Source organism: Achroia grisella, unplaced genomic scaffold (assembly GCF_030625045.1).
Source record: "Achroia grisella isolate CSIRO2021 unplaced genomic scaffold, CSIRO_AGI_Agris_v1 utg319, whole genome shotgun sequence".
NCBI lineage: Eukaryota > Metazoa > Arthropoda > Insecta > Lepidoptera > Pyralidae > Achroia > Achroia grisella.
The window spans coordinates 1668136-1687018 of NW_026712795.1; the positions used below are offsets into that span (position 1 = coordinate 1668136).

Sequence of the window (18883 nt, forward strand, 5' to 3'; positions counted from 1 at the left end):
TATTGACCACAAATGGCTAATAATTTAATGTCTATCGATCGCCTTAAACGCCCGAATAAAGCCACCACCAAGCTACCATCAACAGAACCAAACCTGTAATGCTGACTTCAAGATTATGAAAGTGATTTGATTTCATAATGCATTTAAACATATTGCTTCTTATTGTTACACTGAATCAATTTTAATTTATTTTATGTTCTTAAGATCAAGAAAATTTAATAATAATTAAATTTTATGTAAAAGATTTAAATATTTTAGAACATTCAGTGTCATCATGATGCTATGTATGCAAGGAGGACGTGACTCAAAGACCAGTTGTTAGTTGAGCCATTATTGCTAATTTAGCCTACCCGACATTTATTATAACAATGCACAATTACCTACTATGAAACATAAAGTTTAAAATTTTGTCCGATATTTCCTGTTTTAATAACAGTCTATCGTAAGACGGATCTGCAACAGGAGTGAAAACGGAAGATTTTATAATGAATTTGTAATTTATTTCAAACAACTATCAAATGAGATACAGAGGGAATGGCTTATGTTTTAATTAAAACTTGAAACAAACTTGTTAAGGAAGGGAAATTCTCACCCTACCTCCGTTATTTGGTGAATAAGCTATTTATGCGTTTGGAAGGTCGTCCTTTGAGTTCTTTACTACTTTTTTTTAATAGAGTAGGTAGTACTAGAAATAAGTTTAAGTAAATATTCAATATATAAACGTGACATTTATCAAGATATTATTATTTATGAGTTCCTGGTATTGTCGACCCATGACAAAGACCTTTGTAACAGCGTCGAAATATCGGGAGCTCATAAATATTATCATGGTAAATATTACGGTTATACACTATATATATGTAAAGTGCAAACAACCTCGATTTAAGCTTAAAACAGTGCTTAAGTAAGCAAATCACTTTCTTCATATAGTCCTATCGTCATGATGCCTGTAACATCATCAAAATGTTACATATACGTATGTAAGTATACATATATTATTAGTTGACTCGCGTTACTTACGTCACATTTTCAACAACAACAAACAACAACATTTCTTACTACAGCTCTGTTCCTTTTCAGCGTAACGTGATGTTATGTATATTATAACCCTTCTCGACAAAGGGGTTATCTAACAAAATAAGAATTTTTAAAATCGGATTAGTCGTACCGCAGATTACTCTGAACATTTAAATACACTCAATCTCATTCAAATCTATCAATGAAAGACAATATCTTAGATGAGATTGCAAAAAAAGTGTTTTTTTATTATTATAATCACACATTTTAAAGTGAATATAATGTATGTCGTAGAGGTACGTCGAAAAATATTGTATATGTAATTGGAGGGAAGGGTATTTTTAGTACATTATTAATACAGTTAATCAGGGTTTAACACGAATAATTTGTATATTCTTTATATAATATATTATATATATACATAAATATGGAAAATAAACGTATCAATCAAACTCTCTCAAAGTTTCAACTAGGTTGCACTAGCTGTGGTCACAAGCTGACTGGAGTACTGCAATGTCAATGTCCGTAGGAGCAATTTTTCTTAGTAAGCAAGCTATAAAGGTTAATGAAACGTTAAAATTACAAGGGCCCTCAGTTTCTGATATTAAACTTTATCTCCATTAATTCTGAACTTTAAAAGACAGTTCATGAGAAATGATAGCTAAATTCATGTTATTTTCTTGGGTGTATACAAAATATTATTCACAGTCACACATTCAGTCAAGCCAAACTAAACCGTAGTTTAAGAGCAGTAAGTTACTTTATTCAAAGGCCAAAAGGCAATTTTAACAAACTGGCCATCCCTCATCGCCTCGAAGTGATAAACCCAAGTTGCTTTATTGAAGTTGGCTGTCAAATGATCAAAGAACTCCAAGCGACATTATATATTGAGAATTTCAATATTTACGTCGGTGAATTTTGCAAAAGGTATTTTAAGGTGCTGTGAATAAGTAATTTTCTGAATTTTGTGTATATAACCATGATTTCCTTTAAAGTTACGAAAAGGTAAAATTTGTTGTTCCTTAAAGATTTTAAATATATGAAATACATTCGCGTTAAGTTAACAGAATAAAATTATTTTTGAGAATTTTTATATAGTCTATTTTGTTTACCATTTACTTTATAACAGTATTTCTTATATTTGTAGTCCGCTGCAGATTAGCTCGGGAACATGAGTCGGGATATATGGAGTCTTATGGGAAATAATACAAGCATATAAGCTTGTTGTGACACTGGAACAGTGTATCTTTAAAATGGTGAAAGAAATTCTCATATCGAGCAGTGTTTCCGGAATTTACTTATGGAGTTTAAATAATCCACTATCTCTTGTCAAACTTCTTAGTATTCCATGGATTCACCATGAGGAAGTCGCATCCGTTGTGTGACAACGAGGGAAACCCCAAGCAGTTCCTGGGACTTTTGACCCGGGTGTAGGTTTAAGGGTCACCTTGCCGACATACATCAACACTCACCTTCACCGCTCATGTTTCTCTTCCTGCCCAGCCAAATCTGATTGGAGCCTGCTGGTGTAGCTTTAGATACACGTTCTAGTATAGAACTTACGCCAGATCTAGACGGGCCAAGATATTGGTACAAAGTTATTTAATTAGTCTTACGTCAAAACCAATGTATACACACTCCAAAACAAATAAAACAAACAACAAAGTTTTAGACAAATATAAACAAATGAGGAAAATAAACAAAATGGCCGACAAAACACAGTTTGCACTCTTTCAACAAACATTAATTTCAATATCATCGATCGTGTAATAGTGTGCTATCACCTAATTCATAAGAAAACAAGAGTGGTGTATAAATAATTAAAATACAGAAATTACTATCCCACGGTCCACTCGCCACGTGTTGGTTCCCAAGTATAGAACCTCCAGCCTATTGGTGTGTGTGACTTTGAAATTGAAACACGTCAGTGCAAAACTGTTGGTACAGTGGTGTTTGAAAAATCAATTAATCTATCCATTCCACGGTAGACGCATGAGTACGTTGCACGTTTACAGACAACTTGAAGACAACGAAATGGTTTGGTTAACCAATTGAACGTAACGTAACAGTTACTGCGATTTAATTTCTTTTGAGAATAGAGAACTAAAAATTTGACAAGGTAATTAAAACGTATGATTAACATTTAATTTTCAAAATTCTATCATCATTTATTATAGCATCCATCTTACAAATCCAATGTATTATAAATCTGCATCGTAAATAAAATGATGTATAAATAATTATCATCTCTTTTTTCCCACACTACATTTAAATTTATTATCACTAATTCTGACATTTAGCCCTTTAAAAAAAGTAATTCATACTCTTGAATATTCATTATTTACCACTTTTAGAATATTCTGATATCACTATGCTAAGAGAAAATTATATTAATATTATAAATTTTATTATTTTATATCATTATTATATAAAAAATGGATTCTTCTATAATTTTGATAACGACCTGATGGTTTTGTCATTACTACATATACGTAGCTGGTCTGTGAAGTATTTAAAAAAGTTTACAGAATAATAATAAAAGTAATTTATTAATATTCTTTGAGCAACTCTGCATGTACATAAAAGTAAGGAAAGATTATTTTATACTTAGTGTAATATGTTTACTATTATTATTACTACTAAATAATTAATAAATAACTTTCATAAATTTAGAATCTAAAATATTCAGTGACATTTTCAATGTTAATTAGATCGTGTACCCGATTAAAAATAATTATTTTCGCTATATAAGAATTTTAAGATATGTTATATAATACGAATGAAATTACGGGAAGAAATATTTATTTGTGGAATTAGTAAAATAAATAATTCATTTTTATATTAAATTCATAGAATTGTATTAGATATGACACAATAATAAGATACAAATAATCTTATGATTTAAATTATTTCAATGTTTGGAGTAGTAAAACTGGAGAACATGCATTTACATTTAATATTTTTAAATACAGAAATTTGTTATTATTAATTGTTGTTATGTAATGATTTCAGATGATGACCAAAGTGAAAACGCAGGGTCTTGTGACCGATTTGATGCCTAACATCAAATTGATGCAGGCAGCCGGTCATTTTCTATTTAATTATCATTCAGGTATGTTGTAGAAAACATATTTATTTTACCAGTGTTTGTTCAACATAACGTCGACAGCAAACAGACAATGCCTCTGAGTACCCCATTTGGGATAATAGTCGTGATGCATGTAATAATATTAACATTATAAATGTGATAGTATGTCTGTCTGCCATTCTACAGTTTGACATCAAAATAGATTGTATCACGAGGATAGAGACCTATCTCTGTTGTTCTTTTAAATAAATGTTGTTCTAACTAAATGTACATACATAACAGATAGCCTACAATTTTACTCTTTTAAAGCAACACGTAATTTTTCTACTTATTCTTCTTGTAATGAGTCTGTGTCCCAAATTAGTGGTTGAATAAAAAAAATATTACTGTTCAAAAGTATTTATATGCATAAAGTTTATTTCTATAAATAATAAAACTAATAAGATAGTGCTTCTATTTCTATGTATTTAAGAAAAGTTGACGAAATCGCAGCTAACTGCAAAGTAATAAATAATATTTCTACTAAGATTTCCATATTGAATTGAGTAGGCGCGTAAACATATACGTATTGTTTCGTACATAAGTACTTTAGGCAGAAAGGTTTTCCTTGAGATTTCATTAAATATACAGCCGCATGAATATTCGTGTAACAGAACATTTTGTGAACAGAAAAGGGATTTGCTTGAGAATGTGTTTCAATTTAGATAAAATGTATGTTAAGGAGCAATTTTTTGGCTTTGTGAGTTAAATGCTAACAAGTACATTTTGTTGACAAAAGAATAACTCGAATAGTGATTTTATGGAATGGCAAACTAGTTGACTATCTCATGGTAAGTTGTAAGTCGCCTATGCATGAACAGTACAACATATATCATGTTATTATATGTTAACAATTTTGCTAATGAATTGGTTCTACTCCTGTATTGTCCGAAGAACCAAGAAATTATTTCGAGAAAAGTTATTATTATGCCTTTCATCTTGAAATTTCAACTGAAGTATCAAAAATAGCAAGGAGAATCCATATGGATTATCCTTAAATTGTAAGCTATATCATACCCTTAATTTTATTGACAGTATATATAATAAATTAAATGTATATCTCTATATTTTATCAATATCTACTATCAATAAAGTAAGGGACGTGGAGGGAGTCAACCAAGTGAGACATAATATGACAAAGAGTATAAAAAATATTTGCGAAGTCATATTTCGAAACCTAAACTTTATCTGTGATTTTATTAAGAAAAGTTTTAAATTGAAATAAATGTAATTTTGGAACTGCTGTTTGTTATTTAATAGGCGTCCCCAGTGTACGTCACTTAATAAGAATGACGGGGAAGGGGGTACTAAACTATGAAATCCTTGATATCTATGTTGTTTCCTTATAAAATATTTTGTTTTATTTTTTATAAAAGTATGTTTTAAAGAAGCTAACGCAAAGTATCATTGCAGATAACTCTGGCATGTCCATGCTTCTACGTAAAGTCTATAGCAGCGTCCACGCTGTATTGATAGTCGTTAACTATGTATGTATGGCAGTCAACATGGCCCAATACTCCGATGAAGTCAATGAGCTCACAGCCAACACCATTACCGTTCTTTTCTTTGCCCATTCTATCATTAAATTGCTATTCTTCGCTCTTAACTCGAAGAGTTTTTACAGGTGATGTATTAACATGCAGGTATTATATTCTATTAGAACGCTGTACTTTATTATTTATTTAACGGCCTCGGTGGTCTAGCGGTTAGTTCCGCTTTACTTCCGATAGTCGCGGTTCGATTCCTCGCACGGTGCAAACATTTGTATTCATGAGTATGATTGTGTGTGTCCGTCTAGGTGTTTTCTATATATAATATGAAAGTATTTACAAAAAATATCTAAGTATTTATAACATAACACAAGCACTGCTTACTGAGGGACTAGATGGCGCTGTGTTAATTGTCCAAGGTTCTTTATTTTCATGATGTAGATATAGTTAAGTAGCGATTTGATTCAGTCATTTGTTAGAGGCTCTGGTATAATTACTTATTTTGTTGATTCTATTAATCTGTACACTACTGGCATGCACGCAAGACGCATCACGCACAACGGCCTAAATGAGTGGCTAACTGCGGAAAATAGAGTTTATAAATAAAAAATATTTTCACTATAAACATAATTTATTTATTTAAATTGTCTGAAATTAAAATACAGTTCACAAATCTGCTTTCTACAATTATGAATGGATATTATGGACGTATTTTATTATGGAATAATAAGGCATTTACCTCCATACGTGGATTTTATTTTCCGCAGTTAGCCACTCAGTTGACTTTATAATTTTCATTTCTTTTTTATATTACACTATTCGACACGCGTACTCTTAAGTATAAGCGAAATATTATTGTTCATAGATACCAGTACAATTTTTAATAACATGGTATTATGTGTGTAGACTCAGGACGAAATTGTAAAGCATAGTCGTTATCCGATTTGCATAGAAATATCCATTAGATTTTCATATAAAACTCCATCCAAGGTGTTTTTCATCATATTATCTTTTATTATGTCTTTATATATTTATTTAATAAGCTTATTTTATTTATATAATAAAAGAAATACTTTATGAATATCACATATATAAAGATGTGGATATAAAAAAAACACTTTTATTTAATTTAATATTATAAGAATTAAATATGTAATAATAATTAATGTAATAATAATTATATTATATTAAGTTTAATGTAATTTTTAAGTAAATATACAAAGATAAACGGTTTTTCCCCTGGTTAAGATTTCTTTATATGACATGTAAAGAAAAAATACATAAAATAAAAAAATACTTATCTATTAAGATGTCATGCAGTCTATTTAAGACATTTAATCAGATCTACGACTAAATGAACTGAATAAATATATTAGGCACTCATCTAAGTAATTTTGGAGAGAAAACCTGTTTATGAAAAACTCCGAACATTTAACACCTTTCAAGTTTTCAAGAGCGTCTCAAAAACGTGGCGAGAATGTCACCGAAGAAATAAACAAAAATAATAATCTCATCGTTGGGTCGCTACAAAGAAAATTCATTTCCACCCAATTTTAATTTAACAAGCGAACACAAAGGCTTTTGAATAGAAAATAATTTTCTCCGCGTCGACGCCTCCATTTTCTTTTATCTTAACAGAGATTTGACTGACTTGCAAATAGTTATTCAATGTTTAGGTATATAATATATTTTTTATGATTGCTTAAGAGCTCTTTAATTATTTTTCTAAGTCGTTGAACTGTTTTTTTTTTAATTATTTTTTATTACGCTTATAATTTGGGTTTCTCATGGATATGCTTACTATGAATTATTTTTTCTAAACAATTTACTATTAATTATTAAAATTATATTTGAAAAAGATCGCGTAGTATACATGATTTTATAACTATTGCCAAAATGAGAATTTTGTAGGTTCCTTAATAATTTAAGTAAACAAAAAAAAGGACACGCAAAAATCTTAAAACTAAAATAAAGTATGTAAACGGACATTGTTATGCCATATCTAAAGTCTGCGTAGGTTTACTCTTTAAAAACACAGATAAAACATTTCTTTATTGAGGTAGGATAAAAGGAAGAACAACATTCCTACTAACTCATGCTTAAATAACTTAAAATAAACAAACTTTGCAGAATAATAAGCGGCAAAAATATTGTTACGTTGTTATGAATACAGTGAAACAGTAAGAATAATCTTTGCAGAATATGTTATTCAGTACATTATTTGTTTTATGTGAAAAATAAACATAACAATATAAAAAATAACGAAGAAATAAGATAATAATAATAACCCAGGACAATTCACACAGCGCCATTTAGTCCCAAGCTAAGCAGAGCTTGTGTTATGAGTACTAGAAAACTGATATTAATACATAAATATGTTTTTTGTAAATACATACATAATATATAGAAATAATACCCAGACCGATACAAACAATCATAATGTCGGAATAAAATTAATACTAAACCGTGTTTAATAAAGGAAAAGAATATAGGTTCTCTCTATTATGTCAAAATTAAATTTCGCTGCCATTGTTTTTTTATTTTATTTATTCATAACAACTTACATTCTGTTGAATTATTATTTTGACATTTATTACATAGCATAATTTATAATTTATGATTTTAATTGTTTAATAAAGGAAAATGTTAATTTGGTAATAATAATCAACATTACACTTGTTTTATAAATGATTAATTGTATAATAACATTTCTTTAATATAAAATATATAGAAATATTTACAAATCAATATAAATATTATTAATTGGGAAGTAAGTCTGTCAGTCTGTATGTTACTTTTTAAAACTCAAGCGCCTTTATTTTTTTATGTTTCTACCAAATATTACCCACTCATCACTAACTATATTAATGTTTTGAGTTGACTGGATAAGATCTCTTCTAGGAATAAGTCTACCTTTGTTTACATTGTTTCTAAATTATTTTAATAATTATTACTGTAGATAAAATAATTTAGAAACAATCTAACATGCCATGCAATGTATCTATGCCAAACAGTTACTTATTTTCAATCCTTCCTCCAGAACCTTAGCAGTATGGAACCAGTCAAATAGTCATCCTTTATTCACGGAGTCGGATGCCCGTTACCATCAGCTTGCTCTAACTAAAATGAGGAGGCTGCTCTACTGCATCTGTGGCGTCACTGTCTTAGCTGTAGCTAGTAAGTATATAGTACTAGTATTAACTCTTTCAACCGACTTTAAGAACAGAGGATGTTTTCAAGTCCGCCGTGTTTTTTGTATAATTTGAAACGATTTAGACTTTTTTTTTATTTAATGAGGATAAATTGATATACCATATAAATTATTATTATTATTTTCATTAGATAAGCTACCTTTGAGCACATATTCAAATTGACAGTATAAATACAGATAATTACGTATCTGTTTTAGAGAGCACTTTGAATTTAGCTGTTCTATATTAAATAGATAGTACATTAAAGTTATTTATCGAAATCAAAGCATCTAATCCCTAAAATATATAAAACTGTTATAAAACACTCATATGCCTGTAATTGATGTGTAGAGTATGTTAATTTTTAAGAAGTGGCTAGTAAAATTAAAATAAACATTTCACCTACAACTTATTCTATATTAGTTTTTTTTTTACTGTATAGAATTAATTATTAAGTATTTGTAGAGTTTTTATATTTCTAAACATCATTAAATAATGTTTTAGGTTGGGTTACGATAACGTTTTTCGGCGAATCAGTGCGGTTCATTGCTAACAAGGAGACCAATGAGACTATGACCGAACCTGCTCCAAGGCTGCCCCTCAAAGCTTGGTATCCATTTAATGCCATGGGTGGAACTATGTATATAGTCGCTTTTGCTCTGCAGGTTTGTTTATACTAATAATAGCAACCCATTCTGTCTTTACACAATATATCACAACCTTTCTTTGAAATCACTTTAATTAGGGATAAAAACTGCATGAAAATCCATTCGGTAGTTTTTGACATTATTACAGACGATACACACAGACGTGGCGAGGGACTTTGTTTATATATGTATAGAAGATGTTAAAGGAAATTTTACACAAAGTCTATTAAAGAGTCGCGGTCGAGTCCAACTGATCCAATATTATTAAATAATATTATTATTTTGAAAACTTTAGTTCATTAAGTTGGATAAGATATGCCCAAATATTTTACTCATTGGGTACCAATAATAACTTTGTCCTTCGGAATGGCGGTATCACTGGCGTCTGCTATGTACATATATAGGTGACGATTACCACTTTCCATAAGGTGGCCGTAGTTTGCTCACTGGGCTAACCTCCATGATTAGACTTCTTCATATTATCTACTATTATTGATTTCTAACAGCGTTACCATTAATATTGTCTGAAGACGGTTGTAGAAAGGTTTATGGGCTGAGAGAATAATTAATATTTTTTTAACTTTTTACTGAGTAGTCCCAATTGTTTCAAACTTTGCAGAATTGTTGTTTATAAATAATTGAAGTACGCATTTAAATACTTTTTTAAACTACTCTTAAAAAGTCGATCAACTAAACGCAAGCAAATGCTTCAATAGTTTTAAATTACAATTTTATTTTCACGCAGGTGTATTGGCTACTTTTCTCAATGGCCATAGCCAATTTAATGGACGTAATGTTTTGCTCCTGGCTCATCTTCGCCTGTGAACAGCTTCAGCATCTGAAGGCTATTATGAAACCGCTGATGGAATTGAGCGCATCTTTGGACACATACCGACCAAATACTGCTGAATTGTTTAGAGCTTCGTCTACAGGTTAGTTTAGCATAGTTTAGATTCTGTTCAATTATGGACAGTGATCAGTACCTCCTCGCTGTGTATAGTGTATGCCAGTACAATATATACATTTTTATTCATGAGCATGATTGTTTTTATTGATCTGGGTATTTTCTACACATCTCTTTTCTTTCTGGGTATAAAAAAAAGAATGTAGGAAAGTATTTCTATCGTGCTTAGTACGTATGACATAAGTTCTGATTAGTTTGTGACTAGATGGTGCTCTGTTTATTGTTACGGGTTATTATTGCTACTCAAAGCTATGTCTGTCTGTTTGTTAATTTATCATTACACTAATTATTCCCCCAATTACTACATTGCCGCAAAATCACGTAAATTTGAAGGGAATTTCGCATTAGAAATAGAAATAATCTTTATTAAAATAAATTCATTACAAGCACTTTTGAACAGTCATATTTTGATTCTACCACTCATTCGGAATGCAGATTCATCACAAGAAGAATGAGCAAGAAACTTGTGTGTTGCTCTTTTTAATAGATGTTTTTTTTTATATAAATAATTACAGTATAACAAGTAAGAGGCATGCGATAATCAATATAGAAGTCGCTACGCACTCATTATTAATGTAATCAGATAATATTGTCAGTGCTATAGATTTAAAGTTTTTCTATAAAAACATTATTATCGTTAACGAATTCTTCAATTTTATAGTAAGCTTTTTTGCAAAGGAACTGTTTTATTTGACATTTAAATCTTTTTTCTGGCAGATTTATAACAGACTCTGGTATTTTATTACTGCGAATATCCTTGTTAATTTGTTTTTTGGTAAGGAAGACTATTTTTAAATGAAACTGTGACCTCTTCTCATGAAGCGTTTATTGCAACAACTTAACGTTTTTTAAATTACATGGCTGTGGAGTTTTTATTGGTGCTCATATGTGTCGCGTGATGAGCGGTGCTTCTCACTGGTCGATTGTGTGATGCCGTCATCGACGCAACGTTTGACGTCGACCAGTGGTGGTTGAGGATGGCGCCTGTGGGTTTGAGCATTATACTGCTCACAGCAGATTTGCTACTACTGTTTTAACAATCCTATATAATATCATAAGAACCGACTAAAACTCGAGATGCACCATTTCAGCGTTGTGAATGTAGTCTAAATCTTTATATTAAAATTTTATAAATAAATGTCTATATCTGTATCGTACTGTTTTTTATTACATTATACTATAGTAACTTTATTTTAACAGAGAAGTCTGAAAAGGTACCAGAACCTACAGACTTGGATATCCGTGGTATATACTCCACTCAGCAGGACTTCGGAATTACTCTTCGCGGCGCTGGCGGCAGACTGCAAACCTTTGGACAGCCCACTACCAACAATCCTAATGGTTTAACTCAGAAGCAGGAGATGCTAGCCAGATCTGCTATTAAGTACTGGGTGGAAAGACACAAGCACGTTGTGAGGTTAGTGCATTGAATACATACTTACATTATAAATTGCCGGACTCAGTAGCTTAACAGTGTAACATACCTGCCTTACGATGGTCTCGAGTTCGATTCCTCTCACGATGCTAACATTTGTATGCATAAATGGGATTGTTAGTGTTGGTCAGGGTGTTTTCTACGTACATTGTATATACATTTACAAAAAAAAAATTCAAAATTTTTTTGTTTAAATGTATATATAATTTAGATAACTATCTATATCACCAGATCTGCTTAGCTTAGAACTAGACGGTGCTGTGTTAATTGTCCTGAGTTATTATTATTATGTACAGATATATCTATAGGTATACCTATATCTGTACATTTTATAATCACGATAAAACAATTTTATATTCTATGAGTCTTTATAAATTCAAATTTATCTTATGTTAAAAAGAAACATCGACTAATATTTTATTGAAGCAATTCAATTTAATTTCATCTCATTTTTAAGCTAACATTTACTCAATTATTAAAATTGATTGAATTTCATTGGGCTGTAAACTCATGATGATTATGATTGTATTACTTATTTCTAGACTCTTCAACAAAAAATTTCACATCTGAAAAGTAATTTACAGTTTTCAAATAAAATATGATTTCTCTACTAACTCCTGCTCGCGTCTGAACCTGTGTACCTTTTTGTGATACGACGCTTACTACACAAAATCTGTGAAAACTGCACCCAAATTAGTCTGAGATTAATGCGCATAAACACATAAAAATTCTGGTCTCATTGTTTTGGGTTTTCACTTTTTTAATATAAGTATGGAGTGATTTTTCATGATAGAACGTTTTCATAATACATTTAATATCGAATAGTCGATTTATTTTTCAAACACATACACAAAATTATTAAATGACATAGGACCTTTCGACCTCTTATGGATAACTTATTATTACCCTACGTTCGGCTACTTCAATTGAGAAGATCTGGCAAGGAACTCAACTGATACACTTTTTCAGTCAGTTTCATCTTTAAATATTCAAGATTAATTATACCAACCTTTCGGAATACAGATTCAGCCAACAGTAATGTGCAAGACACTTAACTGTGTAGTATTGTTGCCATATGTAATATTATGTTATCTGTATTGTCAGTATAGATATATGACTATGTAAGTTCGTATAAATTATATCACATTGGTTACCAATCAGTATGAAATTACTAGATACGGAAACGTAATTTATTTATGTATATAGATTAATATTTACATTTATATATAGATTTATATATTTCCTACAATACATTTTTTTTATTACACAAGCTTGGATGTTGTATTCGGTGTCCCATATGGACCTAAATGGATATAGTTCATCAACGTTCCCATTTAAAGTAAAAAAAAGCTATAAAAATAGCTTTTTATATTGCCACGTAATAAATTGTATGTAAATGGATCGATCTACATATAATATTTCCCACGTCCTTGTGAAGTCCAAGTGTGAGAGAAAGAACAGTTGTCCAGTATTGAACTGTCGTTACAAAAGGACATCGATCGATTCAAATTGTCGTATTATTTATTTTAATCACTTTGATACTGAATTTTTTAAAGTATAACTTAGTACAGTATACAAACTATCGATTTCATCTATATATAAAATTGTACATTCTATTATTTGAGGGCCTCGGTGGTCAAGCGGTATAGCATACCGCCTTACTTCCGATGGTCGCGAGTTCGATTCCTCTTACGGCACAAACATTTGAATTCATGAGTATGATTTTTTTTTAAACTTTCGTGTTTAATATACATTATTTAAATTATTAACCGGGTCTTTTAATATACATCGACGTTTCGACTAGGTTGGACTAGAGAGAGGTAAATACATTTATTTGCCATAAAATTATTCGTGTTAAGACCCGGTTAATAATTTAAATAATGCATGAGTATGATTGTTCTATGTATGTACTTAATATCTATGTATTCGTATCAGTTGTCTAATACCCATAACACAAGCTATAGTTAGCTATAGCTTGTAGGGTCTAGATCGCGCTGTGTGAATTGTCCTAACATTATTATTACTATCATTTGTATAGTAAACGTAGTCTGGCAAATTAATAGTGTTGCATGTCACGATCTTTCGTTAAACAATCTAGTGATGATAGTTGAACAAACTGCTGACACCTACTGACATTGGCAAAGCTATATCCCAGTCAACTCGTGACCACGGCTGGTGTAACCTAACCGAAACAGAGGTCCACAGGATCTTATTTATCTTAATACTATTCGAGTTCAGAGCCGATTAATTAATTATCATACCAATTTATTGTACAATAACTTAAAAAGAGAAATAAAGGGTTTGTTAAATTTACATGGTTTTATTTCATGTAGGTGCTAACTATTTTTATATTAGATATTTCATTTATAAAAGAAAATAAAAAACATATATATTTATAGAGAATTTACACGATTTTTACATTTATACACATTTTTAGAGGTATTACCTTCATAACAGTGTCGAAATATCGGCAATTGAAAAAACATAATCTCTGTATATATACTTATGTCTTACGTTTTATAATATGTACTAGCAGCCACGCGTTGCTGTGGCTTAGGCAATAAAATAATATTGCGACTATAAATTGACATGTAAACTATATTATCTTTCAAGTTAGATCAAATTGCAAACAATGTGCAAGTTAAATTTGCAATCGGTTCAGTAGTTTTGGAGTCCAACGCGGACAAACAACATGACACGTAATTTTTATATATAAAGATAATGGAAAACAACAATAAAAATATTAATTTTTATCTATTTTTTAATTATTTCATTTATGGAGGCAATATCTATGAATGGTAATCATACATTTATTTCGCAGACTAGTGGCATCCATAGGGGACACTTATGGTACTGCTCTACTGTTCCACATGTTAATTTCTACTATTACGCTTACTCTACTGGCTTATCAGGCTACCAAGGTATGTATACTTGTCTATACAAAAATTATTATTTAACTGTTTGTTTGTTTGCATTATGTATCCAAAATACAGTACACTGGAAGGAATTAGAGGAGGCCTTTGCCATAAGGCACTCTGTACTGCGGGATATAATATAGATAATGAAATTAATAATTAAACATAGAAAATTAAACTACTTAATAAATGTGCAAATAATAATTGTAAAAAAATATATATAATAATAATAAATTTATACTATAATATAATAATACGAATGAACATGAAATGTAACAAAAAAATGAAATAAAAAGATAATGTATAATAGCACAGAAATAAAGGCTTCTTTATCTTGTGTGCATTGAATAGGCTTCGAAACTACTGTACCAATTTGAAAAAAAAAATTCCTGATGAATGTAGGAGATAGAATATTTTCAAAAACGTTAAGGATCCATATAAAAACTTCGATATGTATATATATACGTGTGAAAATTACAAAAAAAAAAACATTATGTCGGATACGCTGCGGAAATTATTGTCAACAGAGCAAAGTGATGTATTACAGTTCTATAGACATCAATATCGACACATGTATATGTATGTATTTGGGTAATAAAACTCATAATTATTGAAATTTTTGTTTGATGCCCGTGCGAGATCGTGGCAAATCGCTAGTAATTTATGTTTATTGAACACGTTAAACATATTTTTAATAATATATTCTGCGAATATACCTGCAGCCTTTTTATGTGAAATCTTAACACACAAATGGATAAATTGATAGTTTTTACCTCGTGACGATTTTACGATTTCATTATATCTTAAAGAAAATTTATAAAGATTACTATTTACACACAAATAACGCAAGGAAAGACAAAGTAACAAATGTTCAATGTTTCATATTTGATATAGTATTGGGTAATAAATAACAAATTTTAAAGAACAACTTTATATAGCTGCAAGCGGAATAACACGTAACTTTTATTTCAACGTACAAAATATTACAAAGAACTCAAAAAGAGGCGAGTTTCGGTAGTAAATATTGACAAATGACGGCACTAAGCCGACTTTGGGTCAACCTTGTAATGTTTCGAACCTTGTAATGTTGCGAATGATTCCACAAAGAAACTTCCGAAATGCGATTTGTGGGTAAAACATGAACTCTTAGGGGTCTGATACTGCAGAGTGAAAAAATATACGGGCGACAAAAAAATCAAAGGAAAGGTTATGGAAATATTTTTTTAAGAAAGATTAAGCCCAGTTTGTAAATGAAAAGATAGATTGGTGTCCGTTTAGATCGAATATGAAAAGCAATAAATACTTATGACTATTTCATGGCTATTATCTGTACATATTGCGGTAACTGAATTCTCGTTAAATTCATAAATTAGTTAATAAATATAAATACTAAAATCTTGTATAAAATAATTTTGACTGTTATTTTGGGCTCACATTATCAGGTTTAATCTGAACGGGCAGTGCGAACGATGCTGTACCATTCGATTATATATTGCTTGATACGCTCCATCCTTTATAGAAATGCTCTAATCGACTCCATAATAGTATCTGAATAAAGTTAATGTCCTAATCAACTTCAAATAACTCTCATATGTTCGCGTGGTCACAGACTCTCTCAGAGTTCTCAGATCAACCTAATGTTCTTCCTTCAATTGGCGCAATTCCAAGTAAGCGAAAAGTGGTAACCAAATGTGCCAATCAAACGGAATAGGGTAATCGCCCGACAAATTGAGTAATATGAGACCATACTTTTTTATTGTTATTCATACATTTGCCAGATTTACATAAACTTACAGACTTTTATTTTTTTTAATTTCTTTCAATATACCTAATGTATACACTATTCATTCTACCTAATAATTTACTTTTGTGGTATAATACTGTAATGGTAACCATACTTCCACTCTAAATGACTTGGCTTTTAGTTGATTTTTGTTTTAGATTGACGGTGTTAATGTGTACGCGTTTAGTACACTTGGGTACCTCAGCTATACACTGGGACAAGTGTTTCACTTTTGTATTTTCGGTAATCGACTGATTGAAGAGGTATGTTTTTTTATTTTAATATATTTATATTACATTTTGTTTATGCCAACCTGATGATAAATGGTGCTTGACGTACGTAGTATAAACGAAACTACTTCTTGTTTTTTTATTGGATCAGCAAACAAGCTGGCGGTCTACCATTGAAGTGGTAATCGTCTCCCATATATGCATATATATGTACGGAGCCGTAGACGCACGTCATCTCCGCTCGTAGCACTTCGATATCCTGTAATTTCACTGTCTTATCTCACCCTTCAACTGAAACAGTTGAAATAGGTGAGACAGAGGTACTCATTCACGTAAATGTCTTTGTTCAAAGTTTCCTTTTAATAAATTTCGGTTAATAGAAAAAACAATAATAGACAAGGTGCTTTGTTTTTTTTATTAAATTTATCGACATTTGCCTCATACTCTTCACCTCTATTTTAAGAGCTCATCTGTGATGGAAGCTGCATACTCCTGTCAATGGTATGATGGTTCTGAGGAAGCCAAGACCTTTGTTCAGATCGTCTGTCAGCAATGTCAGAAGGCAATGAGCATCTCGGGAGCTAAATTCTTCACAGTATCATTGGATCTTTTTGCTTCTGTAAGTATAACAATTACTTCTAGTAATACCTTAAGTTGTATATACATATTTCTACCTTCGCCTTGTTCATTGCTGTGAAATTACAATTAAAATTGTATTATTTATGTTATAAAATAATTAGTGGAATTTTAATTCTTTTTAAGAAAATAGAATCTTCCGAAAACTAGTGTATTTTGTGTGATTTTCAAATCAATCAACTGACAAGAAAGAGACCACCATTTTATAATCATTATATCTTTGAAAAAATAGAATACGATTAAGTACGCGAAAAGATGTTCCGTTTCCTCTAGTCATTAAATTCTATGTCGCTCTCATACAGATTCCTGCCATACGCCAAATATTATATTTATTAAGGACTTGATCATTTCAAATTGTACGTTAATTATGAATAAGGAGCGTTTATAATTGATAGCATTTTTTTAAACATGCATATCGATCTTTTTTACTTATTTTTTCAGTGCTTAACTAAGAAATATAATATTTTTATTATTGTATTTTTTTATTAAAAAATTACATTTCGGTTATAATCTCGAAACTTGCTAAACGGCATATTAACCGACGTTTATGTTTCAGGTGCTGGGTGCAGTCGTAACTTATTTCATGGTGTTGGTACAACTGAAGTAAAAAGTTTTATCGTTAGGGTTAATACGCCTCTACGTTGTTGCAGTTGGTTCGTAAAGAACTTTGATGTGGGGATATTATATGGCTTAGATTATATAACTAAGTTTAATTACTAATTATGGATAATCGGTTTCCTGATAACAGTAATAATAATCTTAAACCTAGAAGATGACATTATTATTTGTCAATAATATTTCGATTCATGATAAAAAAATCATATTCAAAATAATCTTCATGCCTTGGAAGCCTACACTATTAAATATATTGGATATTGTTACATTGATTTGTCAAATTTGCGTATAGTTCGTATTGGGAATGAATACAGAATATATAACTAAGTTTAATTACTAATTATGGATATATGAATTTTATAAAATCAAAGCTGTGTGTTATAATATTTAAGCCTAGATGATACGATAACCGTATCATCAATATTTATATTTTTTCAACCATAATTTCCATAAAATAACCTAACCAACCTCTTCAATATTGTCTTCATAAATAAGGAGGTTATTATATTATCGACCAGCATTGCATATTTTTGTCAAACTAACTAACTGTCCATGTTTCATATCACTATTAACTTTTATATTAATTTGTAACTCCAAAGTGTAGGAATGAAGCAATATTCTTGATAATAAAAAGAGATAATATAAAAATATCGGCTGTTAATTTTTAAAGTAAAACAACTAAAAAGCTTGCGCAGTGCGCAATAGATTACATATGTAAAATTATTACTGCGCTGGTTACGTGGGATCAAAATCATGCACAATTTATTTTGATATCTATAATATCTAGATTTAATACTTAGTAACTAGATTTAATATTTTTATAACGTTTATGT

The 18883-nt window shown here is 30.3% G+C and overlaps 1 protein-coding gene across 1 annotated transcript; it reads left to right on the forward strand.

Moving 5' to 3' along the window:
- The first annotated feature begins 4029 nt into the window (after nt 1-4029).
- Nucleotides 4030-18042, forward strand: LOC131843561 (odorant receptor coreceptor). Its single transcript, XM_059192235.1, has 10 exons — nt 4030-4129; nt 5558-5768; nt 8675-8811; nt 9330-9490; nt 10218-10408; nt 11620-11853; nt 14693-14792; nt 16728-16832; nt 17263-17418; nt 17992-18042. Exons 1-10 carry the CDS (start codon nt 4030-4032, stop codon nt 18040-18042), a joined length of 1446 nt encoding a protein of 481 aa, XP_059048218.1.
- Nucleotides 18043-18883: the final 841 nt, after the last annotated feature.

What these genes read in the sequence shown, in the direction of transcription:
- LOC131843561 (XM_059192235.1), top strand. Translation starts at nt 4,030, where the DNA reads ATGATGACCAAAGTGAAAACGCAGGGTCTTGTGACCGATTTGATGCCT. An exon ending in AGAGCTTCGTCTACAGGTTA is followed by an intron (nt 10,409 to 11,619) that starts GTTTAGCATAGT and finishes ATTATACTATAG; the next exon opens with TAACTTTATTTTAACAGAGA. An exon ending in AGACACAAGCACGTTGTGAG is followed by an intron (nt 11,854 to 14,692) that starts GTTAGTGCATTG and finishes TTTATTTCGCAG; the next exon opens with ACTAGTGGCATCCATAGGGG.